Genomic DNA, 26,402 nt, shown 5'->3' with positions numbered 1-26,402 from the left:
CTGGTTCTGCAGCATCTGTGTCTCTTGTAGGTTTTCCCCAATTATTGCCTGTGAAGTCTGCACTGAATCTGTTCCAGCCATACTTAGCTTTAGACATGGCCCAGACTCTGGGCAGGAGGTGGTTTGGATAAGGGGGCCCATTCAGAGATGGGAGCAGACATACCAGAAGACACTACTCATCCCCAGGGCAAGCACCTGGGGGCTTTTACGGACTTTTGAAAATGAAGTCCTAGTGGGCCGACACTTCCTGCAGGATGTCAGCCCTTGCCAGCCCTACTCATCCTGAAAAAGGAAGGCTGAGAAAGCAGCTTCCAGGAATATGGTTCATCTCTGCTGTGGAGATAACCATCCTATTACTGGGCACTTGTGAAGCAAAGGCGCAGAGAACTGATTCCTGCCCTCCCACCCTGAACCCTGAACCTCAGCCATGACCCATCCCCCCACGTTCTTCACAGGATGCTCCGTGGAGCAGGACATACAAGCGTTGGCTTCAGATGAGAACTGGAGTCTGCCGGTCCTCAGAATGCCATTCCCTAGTGTACTCTGCCCGGTGCACTTGACCTCAGAAACCACGTTTGCTCACCATATTGGCAAGAGACCACATCTGTTTCCACATCCTTCTCTCTTGTTCCCTTTCCCACCGCAGCCACCTCTGCCTGTGTTACCTTCCCAAGAGCCTTAGGGAAGGGCCAGCTGGCCGGCAGCAAATGGCCTGATCCAGACACCTCCAGAGAAACCTCTGGCTGGTGTCACATATGCGGCGTCTTCTGTTTTCTTCTGCAGATGAAAACGAATGCCTCAGTGCTCACATTTGCGGAGGAGCCTCCTGCCACAACACGCTGGGGAGCTACAAGTGCATGTGTCCCGCTGGCTTCCAGTACGAGCAGTTCAGCGGTGGGTGCCAGGACATCAACGAATGTGGCTCTTCTCAGGCCCCCTGCAGTTACGGCTGTTCCAATACCGAGGGCGGCTACCTCTGTGCCTGTCCACCTGGCTACTTCCGAATAGGCCAAGGGTAAGCCCTGCTAGCCGTGGTCGTGGTTGGAGGCTTTCTCACTCGTGACATAATTAAGTATATTTAATTCAAAATGACCTGTCCTGGGAGAGCAGAACCATACTTTTTATGATTCTTGAGTTAATTCCAATTAGCGCTGCAAAGGTTTTAGGTTATTTTATTTGAAAGGGGACGTCTAGGTTTCTGGAAGTTCATAGAATGTCAAACAAAATAATGAAATGACATTGTAAATACCTCGCTCTATGGCTCATGTGTCTCATCCTCTTGATCTTCACATCTTGTTGGAAAGCGATTCATCTCTCAGGAAATACAGGAACTGCGACCCGTGACAGAACTGGACGCAGACTGCACTTTGCTGATGCAGCCTTCTCCTGGGGCAAGCAGGATTCTGTCTCGACTTAAAATGCCTTCTCATCTAGCTCCTGTTAGGATAAACCAAAAAGATACCTTTTGTGGAGTCCTTTACGGTTTTAAAGTATATTTTACATTTCAGACTTAAATTTACATTAAAAATTGCCAAAATAGCATTAAATATAAGAGTTAAAAGAATTACTGTATTTTCCAGGTAGAATACTTCACCACATTGTATGTGTGAGAGCTGGGGCAGGAAAGATGTGTTTTTATTCTACTCAGTAATTTAAAAGTTAGTGTTCAGTTTTCAAAGTTTAGGTCTTCTTCCCCACTGAATTAATCTGGACTTGGTTGTCTTGGTTTTGGCTATTCTGTGAAGGAGCTCAAATTTTAACTTTTTAATTAGGAACACAGACATTAAATATACATACACACCAACACACACACTTATATATACTCCCCCACACACAAAGTCACACATTCCACAACACACACATACATGTATATATCAAATTGTTAATTTTGTGGTCTTTGATTTCTTGACACACAAACATCAAGTGATTCATTTTGGGGTGTGTAGAAGGTAAAAGAATGTTTCATGGGAAGCACACAGAATGCCAGCAATAAGACTCAAATTTCCAGATGTTTGTGTCTGGCTCTCAGTAGACTCATTCTTTATAAGTTTAATGCCAGAACCATTTTCCCAGCAAAAATTGTGACACTCCAAACTGGCTTCTAGCCAGTGGGACTTTATAGTCACACTTCTTGTAAGTGGTGTTCCAGGGATATGAAAATACTGGAAGGGAGTTCTGAGAAAGGAGCCAAAGCCTGTGAATTTGGGGTTTGCCTTCCAATAATTTAATCATTATGTGAATGCACACACATACAGGATGAGCATTTATCATTTCATCCATTTTATTGTTTCTACACATTTCATGGTGCAAGATTAAAGGACAAGGAAAGGAAATGTGTCAGGCTCAGCAGGATTACAGAAAATATTAGAAACCTGTAAATTGCTGCAAAATGCAAAGTGTTCTTCTTATTGGCATTATATTTTGAATCTTAAAGGCATAAAGGAAAATGAGCTATAAAGAATAGATCAACTAATACAGAAAGAGAAAATAGTATTTGGTCTACATTATGGACCCAGTAGTGGACCCAGTAGTAGAGATCTACCCATTTATAACAATTTGGGCTCCTCCGTGAGTCACTAGAGTGGACCCTACCCCAATGTAAAGATTCTTTTAGGATCATTCAAATATTTCAACACATTTTGAAAGAGGAGCCTGGTAAATACATTCCAAGTGGCCTATGAAATAGTAAGCAGAATAACAAAACAAGGTACTTGTGAAACAGGCAAGCCTCCCTCCATAACTTGGCTTTAAAAACTGAAAGGCAAAGAAAAACAGCTGAACTAGTTTTCTCCTGGGCATGGGTTTGTTTATCCAGCCTCACATGAGTCAGAGCCAACGGACCCAGTGGTTTTGAATGATTTGAAACAATTTCCCACAGTTGGGCAAGCTTTGATAACATGTATTTTATACATGGCATATCCTCACAATTTATATCTAAATCAACCTCAGTTATCACCTAGAGCTTTCTCCTTATCTCCAGGAGGAGCTTCAGCCAAAGTGACAGGTCTGATAATAGGAGAGATTGCTCGGAAGCTGTAGTGGTGAAGGCTGGTAACGGCGGTGGTGGTGGAAGTGGAGGTGGCAGCGATAGTACCAGTTAAGCAGGAAGAGGGCAAGGAACTGAACAGTGATGTCTCACACCTTTCTCACGCATGTGGAGCCTGTTTCATAAAAAGAAGGCATTTTTATTGAACCTCCCGAGTCACACGGTCTCCCTCATCCTCTGTTCTTCTCTTGTTTCCCCTCCCCAGCAGTACAGCAAAACACCTGCCACATGTCATTTGGGAAGTGAAGGGACAAATAAATATGCAAAACGGGGCCTTGAGAGACAGTAAAAAGAAACCAGTCAACCCAGGGAACTGAGAATTTGAAGGCCAAACACCGAGGGCTTCAGTGCTGTTCTCAGAACCAGCCGATCACCCAGTGGACAATCAAGGACTGAATGTCACTAGGGAGGGTCCAGGCTTCACCAGAACTCCTGCTCCTCCATCTCCCAATTCTAACGAAAAACATCTCTGTTTCCCTTCTACCATAGGCACTGTGTTTCTGGAATGGGCATGGGCCGAGGAAGCCCAGAGCCACCTGCCAGTGGGGAAATGGATGACAATTCCCTCTCTCCAGAGGCGTGTTATGAGTGTAAGATCAACGGCTACCCCAAACGGGGCAGGAAGCGGAGAAGCGCAAATGAAACAAATGCCTCCAACACTGAGGTAGGTCAGAAGGTGGTTTCTCCTGCTGTCTCCTACTGCAGAAGGGTCCTCCAGATTCCTATGGTTTCCTCCAAGAATGCCCCAAAGTGTGAAAAATCTCCCCGAGGAGAAAATCCGGACATTCCCTGAGCTCTAGGCTGTATTTCACAAGGGTCTGTGGGGCTCTCTGGAGCTTCTTGCTGCTTTTAGGGAGTGGCCCATTCGAAGGTTTTCACATACTTGCTCATTTCCTCTGTCTCGCCGAAAAGAAAGTCAAACACCCACCCAAAGTCTGCTGAAAGGACAAGGTCTGAGATCCAGGACAGCAAGTGGGCAGGATAGTGAAGTGATATGGTCCTCCCTACACAGGGATGCCAAGTTCTGAAAGCTAGAGGCTCCTCTACTGAAAAGAGCCATGTGGAGTGTGAGGGAACTTGGATTCTAGACAAAAACAACATGGAGCTCAAGCAGCCTGGTTTTCTTTGCCTACGGCTGCTGCAGCCTTTCAGTCAACTCAGAAATGCAGATACTCACCCAGACCTCTGGCTGCAGGCCCAGAGAATCCAGCACATGTGGTCCCAGAGAGGCAAGCAAGAAGCCAGTGAAAAGCATTGAATATTAGCAGATCATCAGAGCCAGGAAGTAGGTTCATAGGTGTGTCTTTCGGTGGGGATGGTTTTGCGTCAGTGAATAAAATTGAAATAAACTGGTTCTTTCTTAGCATCAGTGCTGCAACCCATCTGCTGTGGTTTGGGAAATGAGATAAGTCTTTGGAAAGAAAATAATATATTAAAACAGTGGTTCTCAAACTTGAGTGTGCATCTGAATCATCCGGAAGGCTTGTTAAAACGGATTTCTGGAAAACATCCCCAGGGTTTCTGATTCACTAGGTCTCAGGTGACACCAAGAACTTGCATTTCTAACAGATGCCCAGGTGATACTGATGCTGTTGGTAGGGGACCACAGTTTGAGACCCATTGCAATAGAAGACCGCCAAATACAAGTGATTTCAACTTTCTCCTTGGCATGTTTATTTTTTAATATTATAAAAATGTGCGAATTTAACATTCGTGGTTTAAGCAGTATTTTATGAATACTCACTTTCAATACAGTATATACAACATGAGAAGAAAGTTGTGTTAGTGTGAGATTTGAGTCACTTTTTCTTTAGTAAGTGGCATATTTACCTTTTCTTTAACACATTGCCATATGTCTTTCCAGGATCAGCCTGAGATAGAAGCCAATGTGAGTCTTGCAAGCTGGGATGTTGAGAAGACAGCCATGTTTGCTTTCAATATTTCCCACATCAATAACAAGGTCCGAATCCTAGAACTCCTTCCAGCCCTTACGACTCTGACGAATCACAACAGATACTTGATTGAATCTGGAAATGAAAACGGCTTCTTTAAAATCAACCAAAAGGAAGGGATCAGCTACCTCCACTTCACAAAGAAGAAGCCAGTGGTTGGAACCTATTCATTACAAATCAGTAGTAGTCCACTTTATAAAAAGAAAGAACTTAATCAGCTAGAAGATAAATATGACAAAGACTACCTCAGTGGTGAACTGGGTGATAATCTGAAGATGAAAATTCAGATTTTGCTTCATTAATTCACCATCCAGAGACCAAATAATTAAAAAACAAAGATAGATAGGTAGAACTCAATTTTTCCCCCAATCAGAATCTTCATATTATAGGTACAGTCTTTCACCACATAAATTGCTATAAATAAGCACTATTCTTGTATTACAAAAGCAAGGTACAGGTGACTACCCTAGTTCAAAACAACCACTTTCTCAGGCTTCTCATGTATGTAGCTAAGCTACCTTGTCATATGTGTTTATTTTTGAAAACTGGGACATGTATTTCCACTGGGGGTTGGCCATTCATGCTGACGTGCCATCCTTCTAGCAGACGTACAGGAATGTGCTTTCAATTTATGGACTGTTCTATTTTTTCAAATTGTAAAACTTTGCTTCTCCAAATACAAGTATTAGGTTGGCCATTTATAATATCTATTTGGTGCTAGTAAATTCTCAAACTAGATTTATAAATGCACTGTAATATTTACACAACTTAGAAACCAAATTACAAGTATTCAGTTCAAATACTTCATTAATTTCAATCAACCAAAGTTAGTTCAGTAGCTTATCTCAGTTATGAGTATAATACATTACATGTAAATTAAGTGTGTGTATACTGTAATCGTGCTATTTTTTATCATTGAAACATTTATAAACTAGAATAATAATGCCCTTAATGTGAGGGTTTGTAATGGTGCTTATTAAGACCAAAGACTTGTTAAATGTATACACCAAGTGGTAATGAAATTTCTGTGACTGGCCCACACATGCATGGAGGTCTGGGAGGACCAGGAAACAGCCTCAGCAGCCAGAGGATCACCAGTGCATCCTTCATCACACCTGTGCAATATGCCAAGATTACCCTCGGCCATTCCTGTCAACAAGGGGTCCATGTCATAAATGACACAATAAAACAGTCTCTTTTTTAGTGTACCCCTTGGCTTTGTGTTCTTGCATGGATGTGGGATTGGAGGGGCCATTCTGGAGACTAAATAAAGTCTCCTGGAATTAAACTATCCTGGATCTGTTAGTTACAGCATCTAAAGGTGCCAAATATACAACCACTAGAAGAAATTTTAACATATTTGAGTCAGTCCTTTGTTTTATTCATTCAAGACAGCGGAGTTATTTCTCACCAATGAGATATTTAGACTGTAGCATTATTTCTAAAACGTGACCTAATTAATCCTGTGACTTTTAAACTACTAGATTTCAGTACATAATAACACCAAGTTCACTGTCTTAGAGCACATGCGTTCCATTATAAAAATTTATCATGCCCCCCTCCCCTCAAATATACAGTGTTGGCAAGCTTAGGCGTTCCATCCTTTTTTTCTCCCCTAAACATCTGTTGTTAGTCAGTGCTAGCCTAATTACAAAGGGATAATCCCAAATTGAATCCAATTGAATGCTATAACTCTTGTTTTCTGAATGTCATAATTTGAAAATGCTGTTTTACTTTAAGAGCGATACTGAATATTTAACAGTTGAGCTTGTTCAATTGATAATGAATTTTTAAAAGCCCTTAGGGCATTTAAGGCTAGTGAAAATAAAAGTGAAATGAGGTTGCCGCATGGAGAAGAAACCATAACAAGACACAGAAAAGTCCTCTCAAAAATCTTCAGAAAACTAGGCTAATGAAGATGGAGTGGGTATATTCTAGAAGACAAAACCAGGGTCAGTTGGTGTAAAGCTCAGTTTAGCACTTACCTTCCTAATTGTCAAGCTACCCATTGAGAGACTGTGTTTCCTTGCAACGTGGTGAGCTCCCTTGTCACTAGAGTGTTTCAGTCTAGGCAGCCAGTGAACAAGGATGCTTTCCTCCACTAACAAGCCATGAACATCTCAAAGTATTCTTTTTTAAAAATCTATTATTTTGCCATCCAAAAAAATTTCATCTCTATTGAGCATCAATTATGAGCGAGTCGAATGACTAGTTTGGAAGGGATTTGTACCTTGGTTAGGAAGTTAAAATGACTCAAAATTTCCTTTTATCTCTGCGCCTATGGTTCTCTGATGGAGGTGTACTAAAATTGTTAGAGAAGAATATATAGCCTATGGTAAACAACAGCTTGCAAATGGAAAATGTCTTTTGATAATTTAACCTGAACTGCATTATCTTCAATAATGGATTTTCTTTATAACAACAGAACAAAATAGAGTTGGCACAGAGTAGATCACTTTGATATTTTTAATGGTCTCAGTGTGGATTTTATTTATTTAAGAGCCAACGATTCTCAAACAGCCTATTTTCCGTGTTTCTGACTGTAACAAAACATTTTCCTCACTGTTCCATTGTAAATATTCCTCTTGCCGGAACTTTTTTTTTAATTCTGAGATTTAAACCTGTAACTTTCAATTGTCTGTGACCTTTTGATTTTACTTTCAATGGTTGAAGAATTTGGTTTTATAAATCTCAGAAGCTTGAAAAGTCTTGTCTCTACCCCTCAGCCCATTTCACTTGCCAATAATTATTTTGTAAGTAGGGTTGAAATGAACTCAGCTGGCCTTATGAAATGTTTAAACTTGCACAAACAACGACATTTTTGTTCAACAAATAGCACTTCACTCAGCCAAAACTGCTTTGGACATTGCCATTACAAATACGGTTCAGCTTCAGAAATCATGTTTGTAAATTAGATAAGCCAAAATAAAGGACAATTAGGTTGATATTATATTAGCATACTTAAAAATTATATACCTGTAAATTGTTAGTTTTTTTTTTTAAAGTCAGTCAGCTTTGTCCACAGAATGTATTATATTCTGACTTTAACTGTAGTTCCTGGAGATAGGTTACAAACGTAATTATTAAATGGTTTAAAGACATTGTTTTTAAATGCTAGTAGATTACCGGGAGAAAGATTAGTTTTCACATACATTGCTGAAGACAAAATTATTTCCCCCTTGCCAATTGTAAACACTTTGTCAAAAAAAAAAAAAAAGGCAAACCAATTTACTTTTTAAAGCATTTTGATACCCAATATGAGCCTAACATTATGTACTGTTAGAAAAGGATTCTCAGTATTATGAGTTTAGGGTTAGAGAGAAACAAGGCGGCTCTGAATTTGATTTTGCAAATTCCCATGTGTATCCAAGACTGGGTTCACTTACAAGATTGGGTCTCAATGAAAGGTTCTAACATTCTCACAAATGTCTTTATAAACATAAGGGTCTTGTACATTTGACACCTGACATACATTTGGCAGGACCTGGCAATGTCACCAAATCTGTTATTTCAACTAACTGCTAATGAATCCAAAATGTTTTTTTGGCAACGTCATAACCTCTTTTCAGGACATAGGCTGTTTTGCATCCTTGATGTAAGCTGGAATTACGACCTCTACAAATAGAGGTCAGTTTCATTTTTACTATTGGACAGTGGAAGGTGCCTTCTTTTTAACTGAATGAAGTCATAGCAGGTAAGTAGCTGTGATTTCCCACTAGCTCAACTCTCTGCTCTCTATCCATTCCACACAAATATTCACTGTCATTTTTGGTCTTTGCAGCTACTCCCATTTCATAAATCAATGCAGCATTACCCTCTCTATGTTCCCTTTTGCCCCTCAAGGGTTGGTTGTAGTGTCAGCTATAAGGCATCACATTCAGTATATTTCTAGAATCCTTAGCTCGAGTTCAAAGTTAAGCAACACTGAGGTAGAGACGGTTAGCAGAAAGCAGCTGCTCCATTCAGCAGTTTCTGGGTAACTTTCATACCCCACATGATGTGTTTTTTGCAGCTGTACTGAGACTTGCAGAAATCAGAAGAGGTCTGTTCCCTTTTTAATGGAAAATTCTCTCTGGTGGAGAACTAAATCAAACCTGAATGATTTAGCTTTTTCTTTTCCTGGAAATGGAGACGTGAAAAAATCCCGATGATAAACACACATCCCACCAAGCCCACCAGCCATTTACATAAAAAGGTCAGTCCTGTATAGTTGTATCTGCATGGCAAGCTCTATTCTGGGTTTTCCCAACAGCTCTGCTATGATGAGACCTATCAGGAAAGATTAACAGGACCTTGATATATCAGAATTTCAACAGCATGACAGGCTGGATTGGGTTTGTGTCCATGTATTTTCGTTGCTACATGAAATCAACATGATATGCTATTCAGTCTTTCTGCCTCCAGCTGCACCAAGATTATCCCCCTTCAGCGTGTTCACTGCACCTGTCTACAGCAGTTCTGTGATCCAACTCCAGTGATCCTGTGTCTCAGGAAGGTTGCAAGTTCCTCTGAGGCCTGCTGCTTCCTACACACTTGTAAACTGACCGCAGCAGGCTCTCTTGTGGGTCACTCCCCACAAGCATTGAGCCCAGGGGTCAGTCTACTGTAGAACCAGCTCCCTAGGAGAAAACTGCTCCTGATCATGCCCCCTCATCCACACCTACCCTCACAGGCCTCTCACCCACCAGGAGAGGGCATGGAATCTGGGACACCATTCCTAAAGGCTCTCCATCTCAAGGTGTCTTTCCCTCAGGGTCTGCGATTCTTCATTCACAGAGTTCTGACCTTTCCTTATCATATCGAGAAAGTTTGCTGAGAGTGCAGTTCAGTCCTGAGGTCCTCGGGAGCACCGGATCCAGAGTCCTGACACTGTAGGCAATCTGGGGTCAGAAAACTGTGTTCAGGAGATTGGCCAAGATGGCCAAGTAGAAAGACCCTGAGCTCACCTCCTCTCACTGGAACACCAAAATCACAACAATCTGCAGAACAACCATTGATGAAAAAGACCAGAACCTGCCAAAAAAGATCTTCTACAACTAAAGACATAAAGAAGAGACAGGTAGGAGGGGCAAATTCACAATACAGTCAAGTCTCATGCCCCTGGGTGGGAAACCCACAAACTGGAGAATTACATTGCAGAGGTTCCCCCAAAGGAGAGGTTCAAGCCCCTTGTCAGGCTCCCCAGTCCAGGGGTCCTGCACCAAGAAGACAAGCCCACAGAGCATATAGCTTTGAAGGCCAGCAGGGCTTTCTTCTGGGAGTCACAGAGGGCTGAGAGAAATAGAGATTTCACTGTTAAGGGGTGTACACAAAATCTCACATGCTCTAGGACCCAGGGCAGAAGCAGTAATTTGAGAGGAGCCTGGGTCAGACATACCTACTGATTTTGGAGAGTCTCCAGGAGAGGCAGGAGGTAACTACAGTTCACCCTGGAAACATGGACACAGGCAGCAGCCATTTTTGGGAGCTCCTTCTACCATGTGGACACTGCTACTTCCAGTGCCATTGTGGAGTCCTCCCTCTAGCTCATTAGTGCTAAGACCTGGTCCCACCCAACAGCCTGTAGGAGCCAGTGCTGAGATGCCTCAAGCCAAGCAACTAACTGGGTAGGGACACAGCCCCACTCATCAGCAGATAGGCTGCCCTAAGACCCCCCTGAGCCCATAGCCACCTCAGGATGTGGCCCTGCCCACCAGAGGGCCCAGGACCCAGTTCTACCCACCAGTGGGCAGGTACCAGTCCCAGAATGCCCTGGGGCCTAGCCCTGCCCTCCACGGAGCCTGCTCTAGCCTCTGGACCAGCCTCACCCACCAAAGGGCAGGCACTAGACTCAAGAAAACCACCATCCCATAGCCCCTCAGCAGGCCACACCCTGCCTTGTGACCAGCTGGACCCAGCCCTGCACACTAGCAGGCTCACACAAGCTTTGAGACACCCTGGGCCCCATATCCAACCAAGTCAGGAACTACCTCCCACCACCAAGGATCGAACACCAGCTCTGTGACCTCTGAGTCTTACAACTGGACTCCAGGAACTGGCTCTACCCACCAGTAGGCTGACCCTAACTCCAGGACCTGGCTTCACCCACCAGTGGGCAGGCAATAGCCCGAGTCTTCTGGACCATGACTCCACCCACCAGTGAGCCAGCCTAAGGCCCAGGGCCCCCTGGGGTTCTGCAGTCAGCCACCTCATGGCCCGGTTCCGCCAACCAGCAGCCAGCAGCCTCTACAGAAGGCAGGGCCTGGCAACCAACCGGACCAGGGTCCAACCAAGCCTACCAGATTGCCCACAGAGTCAGCCTACCACAACAGAAGGACCCACACTGTCCTCATAGGGGAGCCTCTAAAGCATATAGCATGGTAACAAGAGGGGAGTGTGCTGCTGAGACTCATATGACCTCTCCTACAAAAGGCCACTTCTTCAAGCTTGGGAAACCTAACCAACCTACCAGACACAAAAATAAAAACAGCAACTTAGGCAAAATGAGGCAACAGAGGAACATATTCCAGACGAATGAACAAGAGAAAACCCCAGAAGAACTAAGTGAAATGGAGAGAGGCAATCTACCCGAGAAAGAGTTCAAAGAACTCAGGAGAAGAATGAATGCATAGAGCGAGAAGTTAGAAGTTTTTAACAGAGTTAGAAAATATAAAGAACAACCAGATAAAGGATACAATAACTGAAATGAAAAATACGCTAAATGATACAAAGGAATGGGTCAGCAAGCTGAAATGATACAAAGGAATGGGTCAGCAAGTGGAAATTACTGACACTGAACAGGAGAAAATGAAAAGAAATGAGGACCATTTAAGAGACCTCTGGGACAACATAAACACACTAATGTTTGCATTTTAGAAGTCCCAGAAGGAGAAGAGAGAAAGAAAGGTGTTGAGAACATGTTTGAAGACAGTAGCTGAACACTTCCTTAACCTGGGAAAGAGAACAGATATCAAAATTCAGGAAGGACACAAAGGCCCATACAGGTTAACACAAAAAGGAACACACCAAGACACATGACAATTAAAATGGCAAAAATTAAATATAGAGAGAATATTAAAAGCAGCAAGGGAAAAGAAATCAGTTATATACAAGGGAATTCCCAAAAGGCTATCAGATGACTTTTCAGCAGAAACTGCAGGCCAGAAGGGAGTGGCATGATATATTTAAAATGGTGAAAGGGAAAACCTACAACCAAGAATACTCTACTCAGCAAGGCTCTTGCTTAAATTTGATGAAGAGATCAAAAGATTTACAGACAAGCAAAAGTTAAAAGAGTTCAGCACCATCAAAACAGCTTTGCAAGAAATATTACAGGAACCTCTCTAGATGAAAAAAGTCAACAACTAGGAAGATGAAAATTACAAAATGAAAAAGCTCATCAGTAAAGGCAAACATACAGTAAAGGTAGAAAATCATCCACACACATAGCTAGTAGGAAGGTTACAAGACAAGAGTAGTAAAATCATCTATATCCACAATAAGCAGTTAAGGGATACGGAAAACAATTAGCTGTAAAATATGTTATCAAAAACAGTTATAGTGAGGGGAGGGGTGTACAAATGCAGGATTGTTAAAATGCATTTGAAAGTAAGATAAGCAACTTAAATCACATATATATATTTCTAAATATATAAAAGCTTCATGGTAACCAGAAACTAAAAATTTATAATAGAAATTTAAAATGTGGATGCCACATATATACAATGGAATATTACTCAGCCATAAAAAGAAACAAAATTGAGTTATTGGTAGTGAGGTGGATGGACCTAGAGACTGCCATACAGAGTGAAGTAAGTCAGAAAGAGAAAAACAAATACCATATGCTAACACATATATATGGAATCTAAAAAAAAATGGTTCTGAAGAACCTAGGGGCAGGACAGGAATAAAGATGCAGACATAGAGAATGGACTTGAGGACATGGGAAGGGGGAAGGGTAAGCTGGGACGATGTGAGAGAGTGGCATGGCCATATATACACTACCAAATGTAAAATAGATAGCTAGTGGGAAGCAGCCACATAGCATAGGGAGATCAGCCTGGTGCTTTGTGATCACCTAGAGGGGTGGGAGAGGGAGGGTGGGAGGGAGACGCAAGAGGGAGGAGATATGGGGATATATGTATATGTATAGCTGACTCACTTTGTTATAAAGCAGAAACTAACACACCATTGTCAAGCAACTATACTCCAATAAAGATGTTAAATAAATAAATAAATAAATAATAAAATGTGGACACCACGAGTGGGAGACAAGATGGCGGAGTAGAAGGACTTGAGCTCACCTCCTCTCATAAAAACACCAAAATCACAACTAACTGCTGAATAACCATAACAAAGAGACTCAAACCTACCAAAAAAGATAATCTACACCCAAAAATGAAGAAGCCACAGTGAGACAGTAGGAGGGGGGCTTTCAAGATATAATTAAATCCCATACCCATCAGGTGGGCATAAATTACTTGAAAATAATTTATCACAGAGGTTCTCCCACAGGAGAGAGAGTTCTGAGCCCTACATCAGGCTCCCCAGCCAGGGGGTCTGGCATCAGGAGGAGGAGCCCCCAGAGCATTTGACTTTGAAGGCCAGTGGGTCTTGAGTGCAGGACCTCCACAGAACTGGGAGAAACAGAGACTCCACTCTTGGAGGGCACACACAAGTTTTCATGTGCACTGGGACCCACAGCAAAGCAGTGACTCCATAGGAGCCTGAGTCAGACATAACTGTGGGTCTCAGAGGGTCTCCTAGGGAGTCAGTGGGTCAGCTGTGACTCACTGTGGGGGCAAAGACACTGGCAGCAGACATCCCAGGAAATACTCATCTGCATGAGCTTTCCTGGAGGTTGTCATTTCGCCACCAAGACCTAGCCCCACCCAAAAGCCTGCAAGCTCTGATGCTGGGATGCCTCAGACCAAACAACCAACAGGGTGGGAACACAGCCCCACCCATAAACAGATAAGCTGCCTAAAGTCTTCCTGAGCCAAGAGCCGCCTGTTAAATACACCACTTGAGATGACCCTGTCCACCAGAGGGACAAGACCCAGCTCCACCCATCAGTGGGCAGGCACCAGACCCTCACACCAGGAAGCCTGCATAAACACCAGGACCAACTTCACCCACCAAGGGGAAGACACCAGAACCAAGAGGAAATACAAACCTGCAGCCTGAGGAATAGAGACCACAAACACAGAAAGTTAGACAAAATGAGATGGCAGAGAAATATGTTCCAGGCAAAGGAAAAGGATAAAACCCCAGAAGAACAACTAAGTGAAGTGAAGATAGGCTATCTACCTGAAAAAGAATTTAGAGTAATGATAGTAAAGATGATCCAAGATCTTGGAAAAAGAATGGAGGCACAGAACGGAAGGATAAAAGAAATGTTTAATAAAGAGCTACAAGCAAATGAACAATACAATAACTGAAATGAAAAATATACTAGAAGGAGTCCATAGCAGAATAACTGAGGCAGAAGAACGAATAAGTGAGCTGGAAGACAAGTTGGTGGAAAACACTGCTGCCGAACCAAAAAAAAAAAAAAAAAAAGTACAGTCTCAGAGACTTCTGGGACAACATTAAAAACACTGACATGTGCATTATAGGGGTCCCAGAAGGAGAAGAGAGAGAGAAAGGGCCTGAGAATATATTTGAAGAGATAATAGCTGAAAAATTCCCTAACATGAGAAAGGAAACACTCACTCAAGTCCAGGAAGCACAGAAAGTCACACACATGATAAACCCATGGAGGAACACACTGAAACATATTAATCAAAGTGACAAAAATAAAGACAAAAAGAAAATATTAAAAGCAACAAGGCAAAGCAACACACAACATACAAGTGAATCCCCATAAGGTTATCACCTGATTTTTCATCAGAAATTCTGCAGGCCAGAAGGGAGGGGCACAATATATTTAAAGTGATGAAAGGGAAAAAACTACAACCAAAAATACTCTACCCAGCAAGGATCTTGTTCAGAGTCAACAGAGAAATCAAAAGCTTTACAGACAAGCAAAAGCTAAGAGAATTCAGCATCTCCAAACCAGATTTACAACAAATGCTAAAGGAACACTGCTCTTGGCGAAAAAGAAAACGGCACAAGTAGAAACAAGAAAATTATGAATGGGACAGCTCATTGGTAAACACAAACATACAGCAAAGGTTGGAAATCATCCACATACAAATGTGATATCAAAAGCAATAATGGTGAGAAGAGGAGAGTACAAATGCAGGATATTGGAAATGCATTTGAAATTAAGAGACCAGCAACTTAAAACAGTCATGTATATATAGAGACTACTGTATGAAAACCTCATGATAACTGCAAACCAAAACTCTACACAAGATACACACACAAAAAAGAAAAAGGAATCAAAACACAACACTTAAAGATAGTCATCAAATCAAAAGAAAACAGAAGAGTAAGGGAAGAAAAAAGACATACAAAAAAAAATCCAAAACAATTAACAAGACGGCAATGAGAACATACATATTGATAATTACCTTAAATGTAAATGGATTAAATGCTCCAAGCAAAAGACAAAGACTGGCTGAATGGATTAAAAAGCAAGGCCCATATATATGCTGTGTACAAGAGGCCCACTTCAGCTCTAGGGGACAAATAAAGACTGAAAGTGAGGGGTTGGGAAAAGGTATTGCATGCAAATGGAAATCAACAGAAAGCTGGAGTAGCAATACTCATATCAGACAAAATACAGACTATCACAAGAGACAAAGACAAAGGAAGACACTAATTAATGATTAAGGGATCAATCCAAGAAAAATATATAACAATTGTAAATATATATTCACCCAACAAAGGAGCACCTAGATACATAAGGCAGATGTTAACTGCCTTAAGGGGAGAAATTCACAGTAACACGATAATAGTGGAGGCCTTTAACAGCCCACTTTCATCAATGGAGAGACCGTTGAGACAAAAAAATCAATAAGGAAACACAGGCTTTAAATGAAACATTGGACAAGATGGACTTAATTGATATTTATAGAACATTTGCCAAAAGCGGAATACACATTCTTCTTATGTGCACATGGAACATTCTCCAGAATTGATCATGTGCTGGGCCACAAAGCAAGCCTCAGTAAACTAAAGAACACTGAAGTCATATCAAGCATCTTCTGCGACAACAACACTATGAGATTAGAAATCAACTACTAGGAAAAAAAAACTGTAAAAATCACAAACACGTGGAAGCTGAGTAATATGCTACTAAATAACCAATGGATCACTGAAGAAATCAAAGAGGAAATCAAAAAATACCTAGAGACAAATGAAAATGAAAACACGATCATCCACCACCTATGGGACACAGCAAAAACTTTTCTAAGAGGTAAGTATATAGCAACACAATCTTAAATCAGGAAGCAAGAAAAATCTCAAATAAATAACCTAACCTTACACCTAAAGAAACTAGAGGAAGAAGAACAAAAAAAACCCAAAGTTAGTAGAAGGAAAGAAATCATAAAGATCAGAGGAGTAATAAATGAACAGAGACAAAGAAAATGATATAAAAGATCAATGAAACTAAAACCTGGTTCTCTGAAAAGATAAATAAAATAGATAAACTTTAACCAGAATCATCAAGAAAAAAAGGGAGAGAATTCAAATCAATAAAATTACAAATGAAAAAGGAGAAGGTACAATAGACACCACAGACAGACAAAGCATCATAAGAGAATATTACAAGCAACTATAGGCCAATAAAATGGACAACCCAGAATAAATGGACAAATTCTTAGAAAGGTACAATCTCCCAAGACTGAAGCAGAAGAAATATTGATAGAAAATATGAACAGGCGTATCACAAGTAATGAAATTGAAACTGTGATTTAAAAACCCCCAACAAACAAAAGTCCAGGACCAAATGGCTTCACAGGTGAATTCTATCAAACATTTACAGAAGACTTAACACCTATCCTTCTGAAACTCTTACAAAAAAATTTCAAAGGAAGGAAGATTCCCAAACTCATTCTATGAGGCAACGATCACCCTGACACCAAAACTAAAGATACTCCCAAAAAAGAATATTTCAGGCCAATATCACTGATGAACATAGATGCAAAAGTCCTCAACAAAATACTAGCAAACTGCATCCAATAATACATTAAAATGATCATACACCATGATCAAGTGGGATTTATTCCAGGGATGCAAGGATTTTTCGATATCTGCAAGTCAATCAGTGTGACACACCACATTAACAAACTGAATAAAAACCATACGATCATCTCAGTAGATGCAGGAAAAGCTTTAGCCAAAATTCAACACACATTTATGATAAAACCTCTCCAGAAAGTGGGTACAGAGGGAAACTACCTCAACATCATAAAAGCCACATAAGACAAACCCACACCTAACATCACACTCATAGAAGAAAAGCTGAAAGCTTTTCATCTAAGATCAGGAACAAGACAAGGATGTTCACTCTTGCCACTTTTATTCAATGTAGTTGTAAAAGTCCTAGCCATGGAGGGGAAAAAGAAATTAAATTGTAAAAGAAGTAAAACTGTCATTGTCTGCAGATGACATGATACTCTACATAAAAAATCATAAACATGCAACCAGAAAACTACTAGAGCACATCAATGAATTTGGTAACGTTGCAGGATACAAAATTAATACACCAAAATCTGTTGCATTTCTATACGCTAACGATGAAAGACCAGAAAGAGAAATTAAGGGAACAACCCATTTACCATCACATCAAAAAGAATAAAATACTTAGGAATAAGCCTACCTAAGGAGGCAAAAGACCTGTACTCCAAAAACTATAAGACGCTGATGAAAGAAATCAAAGATGACACACACAGATGGAAAGATATACCATGTTCTTGGATTGGAAGAATCCGTAGTGTCAAAATGACTGTACTACCCAAGGCAATCTACAGTTTCAATGCAATCCCTATCCAATTACCAATGTCATTTTTCACAGAACTAGAACAAAAATTTTTTTAATTGTGTGTATAGAAACACAAAAGACCCCAAAGAGCCAAAACAATCTTGAGAAAGGAAAACAGAGCTGGAAGAATCAGACCCCCTGAATTCAGATTACACTACAAAGCTACAGTCATCAAAACAGTATGGTAGAGGACGTGCTCTCACTCCCTCTTGCGAGAACACCAGAATCACAACTGGCTGCTGGACAATCATTGACAGGAAGACCCTGGACTTCACCAAGGAGGATACCCCACGTCCAAGGACAGAGGAGAAGCCACAGTGAGACGGTAGGAGGGGCGCAATCAGAGTAAAATCAAATCCCATAACTGTTGGGTGGGTGACTCACAGACTGGCGAACACTTATACCACAGAAATCCACCCACTGGAGTGAAGGTTCTGAGCCCCACGTCAGGCTTCCCAACCTGGGGGTCCGGCAACGGGAGGAGGAATTCCTAGAGAATCAGACTTTGAAGCCTAGTGGGAATTGATGGCAGGACTTTGACAGGACTGGGGGAAACAGAGACCCCACTCTTGGAGGGCACACACAAAGTAATGTGTGCATCGGGACCCAGGGGAAGGAGCAGTGACCCTGGGGGAGACTGAACCAGACCTACCTGCTGGTGTTGGGGGGTCTCCTGCAGAGGCAGTTGGTGGCTCTGTTTCACCGTGGGGATAAGGACACTGGCAGCAGAGGTTCTGGGAAGTTCTCCTTGGCATGAGCCCTCCCAGAGTCTGCCATTAACCCCACCAAAGAGCACGGGTAGGCTCCAGTGTTGGGTTGCCTCAGGCCAAACAACCAACAGGGAGGGAACACAGCTCCACCCATCAACAGTCAAGTGGATTAAGGTTTTACTGAGCTCTGACCGCCACAGCAACAGGGAGGGAACCCAGCTCCACCCATCAACAGTCAAGTGGATTAAGGTTTTACTGAGCTCTGACCGCCACAGCAAAAGTCAGCTCTACCCACCACCAGAGCCTCCCATCAAGCCTCTTAGATAGCCTCAACCAGCAGAGGGCAGACAGCAGAAGCAAGAAAAACTACAATCCTGCAGCCTGTGGACCAAAAACCACAGTTACAGAAAGATAGAGAAGATGAAAAGGCAGAGGGCTATGTACCAGATGAAGGAACAAGAAAAAAACCCAGAAAAACAACTAAATGAAGTGGAGATAGGCAACCTTCCAGAAAAAGAATTCAGAATAATGATAGTGAAGATGATCCAGGACCTCGGAATAAGAATGGAGGCAAAGATTGAGAAGATGCAAGAAATGATTAACAAAGACCTAGAAGAATTAAAGAACAAACAAACAGAGATGAACAATACAATAACTGAAATAAAAACTATACTAGAAGGAATCAATAGCAGAATAACTGAGGCAGAAGAACGGATAAGTGACCTGGAAGACAGAATGGTGGAATTCACTGCTGCGGAACAGACTAAAGAAAAAAGAATGAAAAGAAATGAAGACAGCCTAAGAGACCTCTGGGACAACATTAAACGCAACAACATTCGCATTATAGGGGTCCCAGAAGGAGAAGAGACAGAGAAAGGACCAGAGAAAATATTTGAAGAGATTATAGTCGAAAACTTCCCTAACATGGGAAAGGAAATAGCCACCCAAGTCCAGGAAGCGCAGAGAGTCCCATACAGAATAAACCCAAGGAGAAACACACCGAGACACATAGTAATCAAAGTGGCAAAAATTAAAGACAAAGAAAAATTATTGAAAGCAGCAAGGGAAAAACCACAAATAACATACAAGGGAACTCCCATAAGGTTAACAGCTGATTTCTCAGCAGAAACGCTGCAAGCCAGAAGGGAGTGGCATGATATACTTAAAGTGATGAAAGGGAAGAACCTACAACCAAGATTACTCTACCCGGCAAGGATCTCATTTAGATTTGATGGAGAAATCAAAAGCTTTACAGACAAGCAAAAGCTAAGAGAATTCAGCACCACCAAACCAGCTCTACAACAAATGCTAAAGGAACTTCTCTAAGTGGGAAACACAAGAGAAGAAAAGGACATACAAAAACAAACCCAAAATAATTAAGAAAATGGTCATAGGAACATACATATCGATAATTACCTTAAACGTGAATGGATTAAATGCCCCAACCAAAAGACATAGACTGGCTGAATGGATACAAAAACAAGACCCATATATATGCTGTCTACAAGAGACCCACTTTAGACCTAGGGACACATACAGACGGAAAGTGAGGGGATGGAAACAGATATTCCATGCAAATGGAAATCAAAAGAAAGCTGGAGTAGCTATACTCATATCAGATAAAATAGACTTTGAAATAAAGAATGTTACAAGAGACAAGGAAGGACACTACATAATGATCCAGGGATCAATCCAAGAAGAAGATATAACAATTATAAATATATATGCACCCAACATAGGAGCACCTCAATACATAAGGCAACTGCTAACAGCTATAAAAGAGGAAATCGACAGTAACACAATAATAGTGGGGGACTTTAACACCTCACTTACACCAATGGACAGATCATCCAAAATGAAAATAAATAAGGAAACAGAAGCTTTAAATGACACAATAGACCAGATAGATTTAATTGATATATATAGGACATTCCATCCAAAAACAGCAGATTACACGTTCTTCTCAAGTGCGCACGGAACATTCTCCAGGATAGATCACATCTTGGGTCAAAAATCAAGCCTCAGTAAATTTAAGAAAATTGAAATCATATCAAGCATCTTTTCTGACCACAACGCTATGAGATTAGAAATGAATTACAGGGGAAAAAACGTAAAAAATACAAACACATGGAGGCTAAACAATACGTTACTAAATAACCAAGAGATCACTGAAGAAATCAAAGAGGAAATAAAAAAATACCTAGAGACAAATGAAAATGAAAACACGACGACCCAAAACCTATGGGATGCAGCGAAAGCAGTTCTAAGAGGGAAGTTTATAGCTATACAAGCCTACCTAAAGAAACAAGAAAAATCTCAAATAAACAATCTAACCTTACACCTAAAGAAACTAGAGAAAGAAGAACAAACAAAACCCAAAGTTAGCAGAAGGAAAGAAATCATAAAGATCAGAGCAGAAATAAATGAAATAGAAACAAAGAAAACAATAGCAAAGATCAATAAAACTAAAAGTTGGTTCTTTGAGAAGATAAACAAAATTGATAAGCCGTTAGCCAGACTCATCAAGAAAAAGAGGGAGAGGACTCAAATCAATAAAATCAGAAATGAAAAAGGAGAAGTTACAACAGACACTGCAGAAATACAAAGCCTCCTAAGAGACTACTACAAGCAACTTTATGCCAATAAAATGGACAACCTGGAAGAAATGGACAAATTCTTAGAAAGGTATAGCCTTCCAAGACTGAACCAGGAAGAAACAGAAAATATAAACAGACCAATCACAAGTAATGAAATTGAAACTGTGATTAAAAATCTTCCAACAAACAAAAGTCCAGAACCAGATGGCTTCACAGGTGAATTCTATCAAACATTCAGAGAAGAGTTAACACCTATCCTTCTCAAACTCTTCCAAAAAATTGCAGAGGAAGGAACACTCCCAAACTCATTCTATGAGGCCACCATCACCCTGATACCAAAACCAGACAAAGACACTACAAAAAAAGAAAATTACAGACCAATATCACTGATGAATATAGATGCAAAAATCCTCAACAAAATACTAGCAAACAGAATCCAACAACACATTAAAAGGATCATACACCACGATCAAGTGGGATTTATCCCAGGGATGCAAGGATTCTTCAATATACGCAAATCAATCAATGTGATACTCCATATTAACAAATTGAAGAATAAAAACCATATGATCATCTCAATAGATGCAGAAAAAGCTTTTGACAAAATTCAACACCCATTTCTGATAAAAACTCTCCAGAAAGTGGGCATAGAGGGACCCTACCTCAACATAATAAAGGCCATATATGACAAACCCACAGCAAACATCATTCTCAATGGTGAAAAACTGAACGCATTTCCTCTAAGATCAGGAATGAGACAAGGATGTCCACTCTCACCACTATTATTCAATATAGTTCTGGAAGTCCTAGCCACGGCAATCAGAGAAGAAAAAGAAATAAAAGGAATACAAATTGGAAAAGAAGAAGTAAAACTGTCACTGTTTGCGGATGACATGATACTATACATAGAGAATCCTAAAACTGCCACCAGAAAACTGCTAGAGCTAATTAATGAATATGGTAAAGTTGCAGGATACAAAATTAATGCACAGAAATCTCTTGCATTCCTATACACTAATGAAAAATCTGAAAGAGAAATTATGGAAACACTCCCATTTACCATTGCAACAAAAAGAATAAAATACCTAGGAATAAACCTACCTAGGGAGACAAAAGACCTGTATGCAGAAAACTATAAGACACTGATGAAAGAAATTAAAGATGATACCAACAGATGGAGAGATGTACCATGTTCTTTGACTGGAAGAATCAACATTGTGAAAATGAGTATACTACCCAAAGCAATCTACAGATTCAATGCAATCCCTATCAAATTACCAATGGCATTTTTTACGGAGGTAGAACAAATCATCTTAAAATTTGTATGGAGACACAAAAGACCCCGAATAGCCAAAGCAGTCTTGAGGGAAAAAAATGGAGCTGGAGGAATCAGACTCCCTGACTTCAGACTCTACTACAAAGCTACAGTAATCAAGACAATATGGTACTGGCACAAAAACAAACATAGATCAATGGAACAAGATAGAAAGCCCAGAGATTAACCCATGCACCTATGGTCAACTAATCTATGAAAAAGGAGGCAAAGATATACAATGGAGAAAAGACAGTCTCTTCAATAAGTGGTGCTGGGAAAACTGGATAGCTACATGTAAAAGAATGAAATTAGAATACTCCCTAACACCATACACAAAAATAAACTCAAAATGGATTAGAGACCTAAATATAAGACTGGACACTATAAAACTCTTAGAGGAAAACATAGGAAGAACACTCTTTGATATAAATCACAGCAAGATCTTTTTTGATCCATCTCCTACAGTAATGGAAATAAAAACAAAAATAAACAAATGGGACCTAATGAAACTTCAAAGCTTTTGCACAGCAAAGGAAACCATAAACAAGACGAAAAGACAACCCTCAGAATGGGAGAAAATATTTGCAAACGAATCAACGGACAAAGGATTAATCTCCAAAATATATAAAGAGCTCATTCAGCTCAATATTAAAGAAACAAACACCCCAATCCAAAAATGGGCAGAAGACCTAAATAGACATTTCTCTAAAGAAGACATACAGGTGGCCACGAAGCACATGAAAAGATGCTCAACATCACTAATTATTAGAGAAATGCAAATCAAAACTACAATGAGGTATCACCTCACTCCTGTTAGAATGGGCATCATCAGAAAATCAACAAACAACAAATGCTGGAGAGGGTGTGGAGAAAAGGAACCCTCTTGCACTGTTGGTGGGAATGTAAATTGATACAGCCACTATGGAGAACAATATGGAGGTTCCTTAAAAAACTAAAAATAGAATTACCATATGACCCAGCAATCCCACTACTGGGCATATACCCAGAGAAAACCATAATTCAAAAAGACACATGCACCCGAATGTTCATTGCAGCACTATTTACAATAGCCAGGTCATGGAAGCAACCTAAATGTCCATCAACAGACGAATGGATAAAGAAGTTGTGGTACATATATGCAATGGAATATTACTCAGCCATAAAAAGGAACGAAATTGAGTCATTTGTTGAGAAGTGGATGGATCTAGAGACTGTCATACAGAGTGAAGTAAGTCAGAAAGAGAAAAACAAATATCGTATATTAATGCATGTATGTGGAACCTAGAAAAATGGTACAGATGAGCCAGTTTGCAGGGCAGAAGTTGAGACACAGATGTAGAGAATGGACATATGGACACCAAGGGGGGAAAACTGCGGTGGGGTGGGGATGGTGGTGTGCTGAATTGGGCGATTGGGATTGACATGTATACACTGATGTGTATAAAATTGATGCCTAATAAGAACCTGCAGTATAAAACAACAAACAAAACAACTAATACTAAACTTTCATTGGGTTATTTGTATGGAAATATGTTAATATAAATGTTTCAGACATTACATGAAATTTCTAAAAATCTTATATTTGTATTTGTATGGAAATATGTATGGAAATATGTTAATATAAAGGTTTCAGACATTATATGAAATTTCTAAAAATCTTATATTTGTATTTGTATGGAAATATGTATGGAAATATGTTAATATAAATGTTTCAGACATTACATGAAAAAAAAAAAAAACAGTATGGTACTGGCATAAAAAAAGGACATAGAGATCAATAGAAGAGGATAGAAAGCCCAGAAATAAACCCACACACCTATGGTCAGTTAATCTATGGAAAAGGAGGCAAGACTGCACAATGAAGAAAGGACAGTCTCTTCAATAAGTGGTGCTGGGAAAACTGGATAACTATGTGTAAAGAAATGAAACTAGAATATTCTGTAACACCATAAACAAAACTAAACTCAAAAGGATTAAAGAACTAAATGTAAGACTGGATTCTATAAAACTCCTTGAGGAAAACATAGACAGAACACCCTTTGACATAAATGGCAGCAGTATCTTTTTGGATCAGTCTCCTAGAAAAATGGAAATAAAATCAAAAATTAACAAACAGGACCTAAATATACTCAAAATCTTTTGCAAAGCAAAGGAAACCATAAACAAAATGAAAAGACAACCTATAGAATGGGAGGAAATATTTGCAAATGATGTGCCCGACAAGGGATTAATCTCCAAAACATAAAAAAAGCTCATAACAGCTCAGTATCAAAAAAGCCCCAAAACAACCCAATACAAAAATGGGCAGAAGATCTAAATAGACATTTCTCCAAAGAAGACACTCAGATGTCCCAGAGGCATATGAAAAGATGCTCAACATCACTAATTGTTAGAGAAATGTAAATCAAAACTACAGTGAGGTATCACTTCATGCCAGTCAGAATGGCCATCATTAAAAAGTCTACAAACAATAAATGCTGGAGACTGTGTGGAGAAAAGAGAACCCTCTTCCTACACTGTTGTTGAGAATATAAATTGGTACAACCATTGTGGAGAACAGTATGGAGATCTCCTAAAAAAAACTAAGAATAGAACTAACCATATGATCCAGCAATCCCACTCCTGGGCATCTATCCAGAGGAAACCATAATTCAAAAAGTACATGAACCTCAATGTTCAATGCAGCACGATTTACAATAGCCAAGACATGGAAATAACCTAAATATCCATCAACAGAGGAATGGATAAAGAAGGTGTGGTACATATATACAAGGAATATTATTCAGCCATTAAAAAGAATAAAATAATGCCATTTGCTGCAACATGGGTGGAGCTAGATACCATCATACAAATGAAGACACACAGAAAACAGACAAATATCATATGATATCACTTATCTGTGGAATCTAAAAAATGATACAAATGAACTTATTTACAAAACAGAAAAAGACTCACAGACTTCAAAATCATATTTATGGTTATCAAACGGGAAAGGTGGGGGGAGGGATAAATTAGGAATTGGGGATTTACATATACACACTACTATATGTAAAATACATAATCACTAAGGACCTACTGCGTACGACAGGGAACTCTATTCAATATTCTATACTAACCTATATAGGAAAATAATCTAAAAAAGAATGGATATATGTATATTACAACTGAATCACTTTGCTGTACACCTGAAAGTAACACAACATGGTAAATCAATGGTATTCTAATATAAAAAAGAATTATTTAAAACAAAAACAAAAATCTATAATAGATACATGCAAAAAAGCAAAAGGAATCCAAAGACACTCAAATCACAAGAGAACAAAGGATACCTATGAAAAAACAACCCCCACACAATTAACAAAATGGCAAAAGAACATAAGTATCAATAACTACCATAAACATAAATGGCTTAAATGCTCCAATCAAAAGGGTGGCTGAATGGATTCAAAAACAAGACCCATATATATGCTGCCTAAAAGAGACTCACTTCAGATTTAAAAACAAACACAAACTGAAAGTGAGGGAATGTAAAAAGCTTTTCCATGCAAATGGGAAATCCAGGGGAGCAGAACTTAGGCAAAATAAACTTTAAAGACTGTTACAAGAGGCAAAGGAGGACATTATATAATAATCAGTAGATCAATTCAACAAACTATAACAATTTTAAATATATATACACCCAACACAGGAGAAGCTAAATACATAAAGCAAGTATTAAGACAAAAAAAGAGAAATTGACAGTAACACAATAGTAAGGGATTTTAACACCCTACTTACATCAATGGACAGATTATCCCAATATAATCAATAAGGAAACACTGGCCTTAAATGACACATTAGGTCAAATGGACTTAATTCATATATAAAAC

The 26,402-nt window shown here is 40.0% G+C and overlaps 1 protein-coding gene across 2 annotated transcripts in view; it reads left to right on the top strand.

Moving 5' to 3' along the window:
* The window catches only part of FBN1 (fibrillin 1), a 252,784-nt gene extending 246,578 nt beyond the window's left edge, over positions 1–6,206 (top strand). For both annotated transcript variants that reach the window (XM_082387352.1, XM_082387351.1), the window contains exons 64-66: positions 784–1,015; positions 3,536–3,710; positions 4,911–6,206. In XM_082387352.1, the coding sequence (XP_082243478.1) occupies positions 784–1,015; positions 3,536–3,710; positions 4,911–5,300 (797 nt within the window). In that variant the 3' untranslated portion in view covers positions 5,301–6,206. The remainder of the gene's footprint in view (positions 1–783; positions 1,016–3,535; positions 3,711–4,910) is intronic.
* Positions 6,207–26,402: the final 20,196 nt, after the last annotated feature.

This window comes from Balaenoptera borealis (assembly GCF_965194805.1).
Source record: "Balaenoptera borealis genome assembly, chromosome: 3".
Lineage (NCBI taxonomy): Eukaryota > Metazoa > Chordata > Mammalia > Artiodactyla > Balaenopteridae > Balaenoptera > Balaenoptera borealis.
The sequence above is the reverse complement of the archived record's forward strand: the minus strand, read 5'-3'. Positions and strand labels throughout refer to the sequence as shown.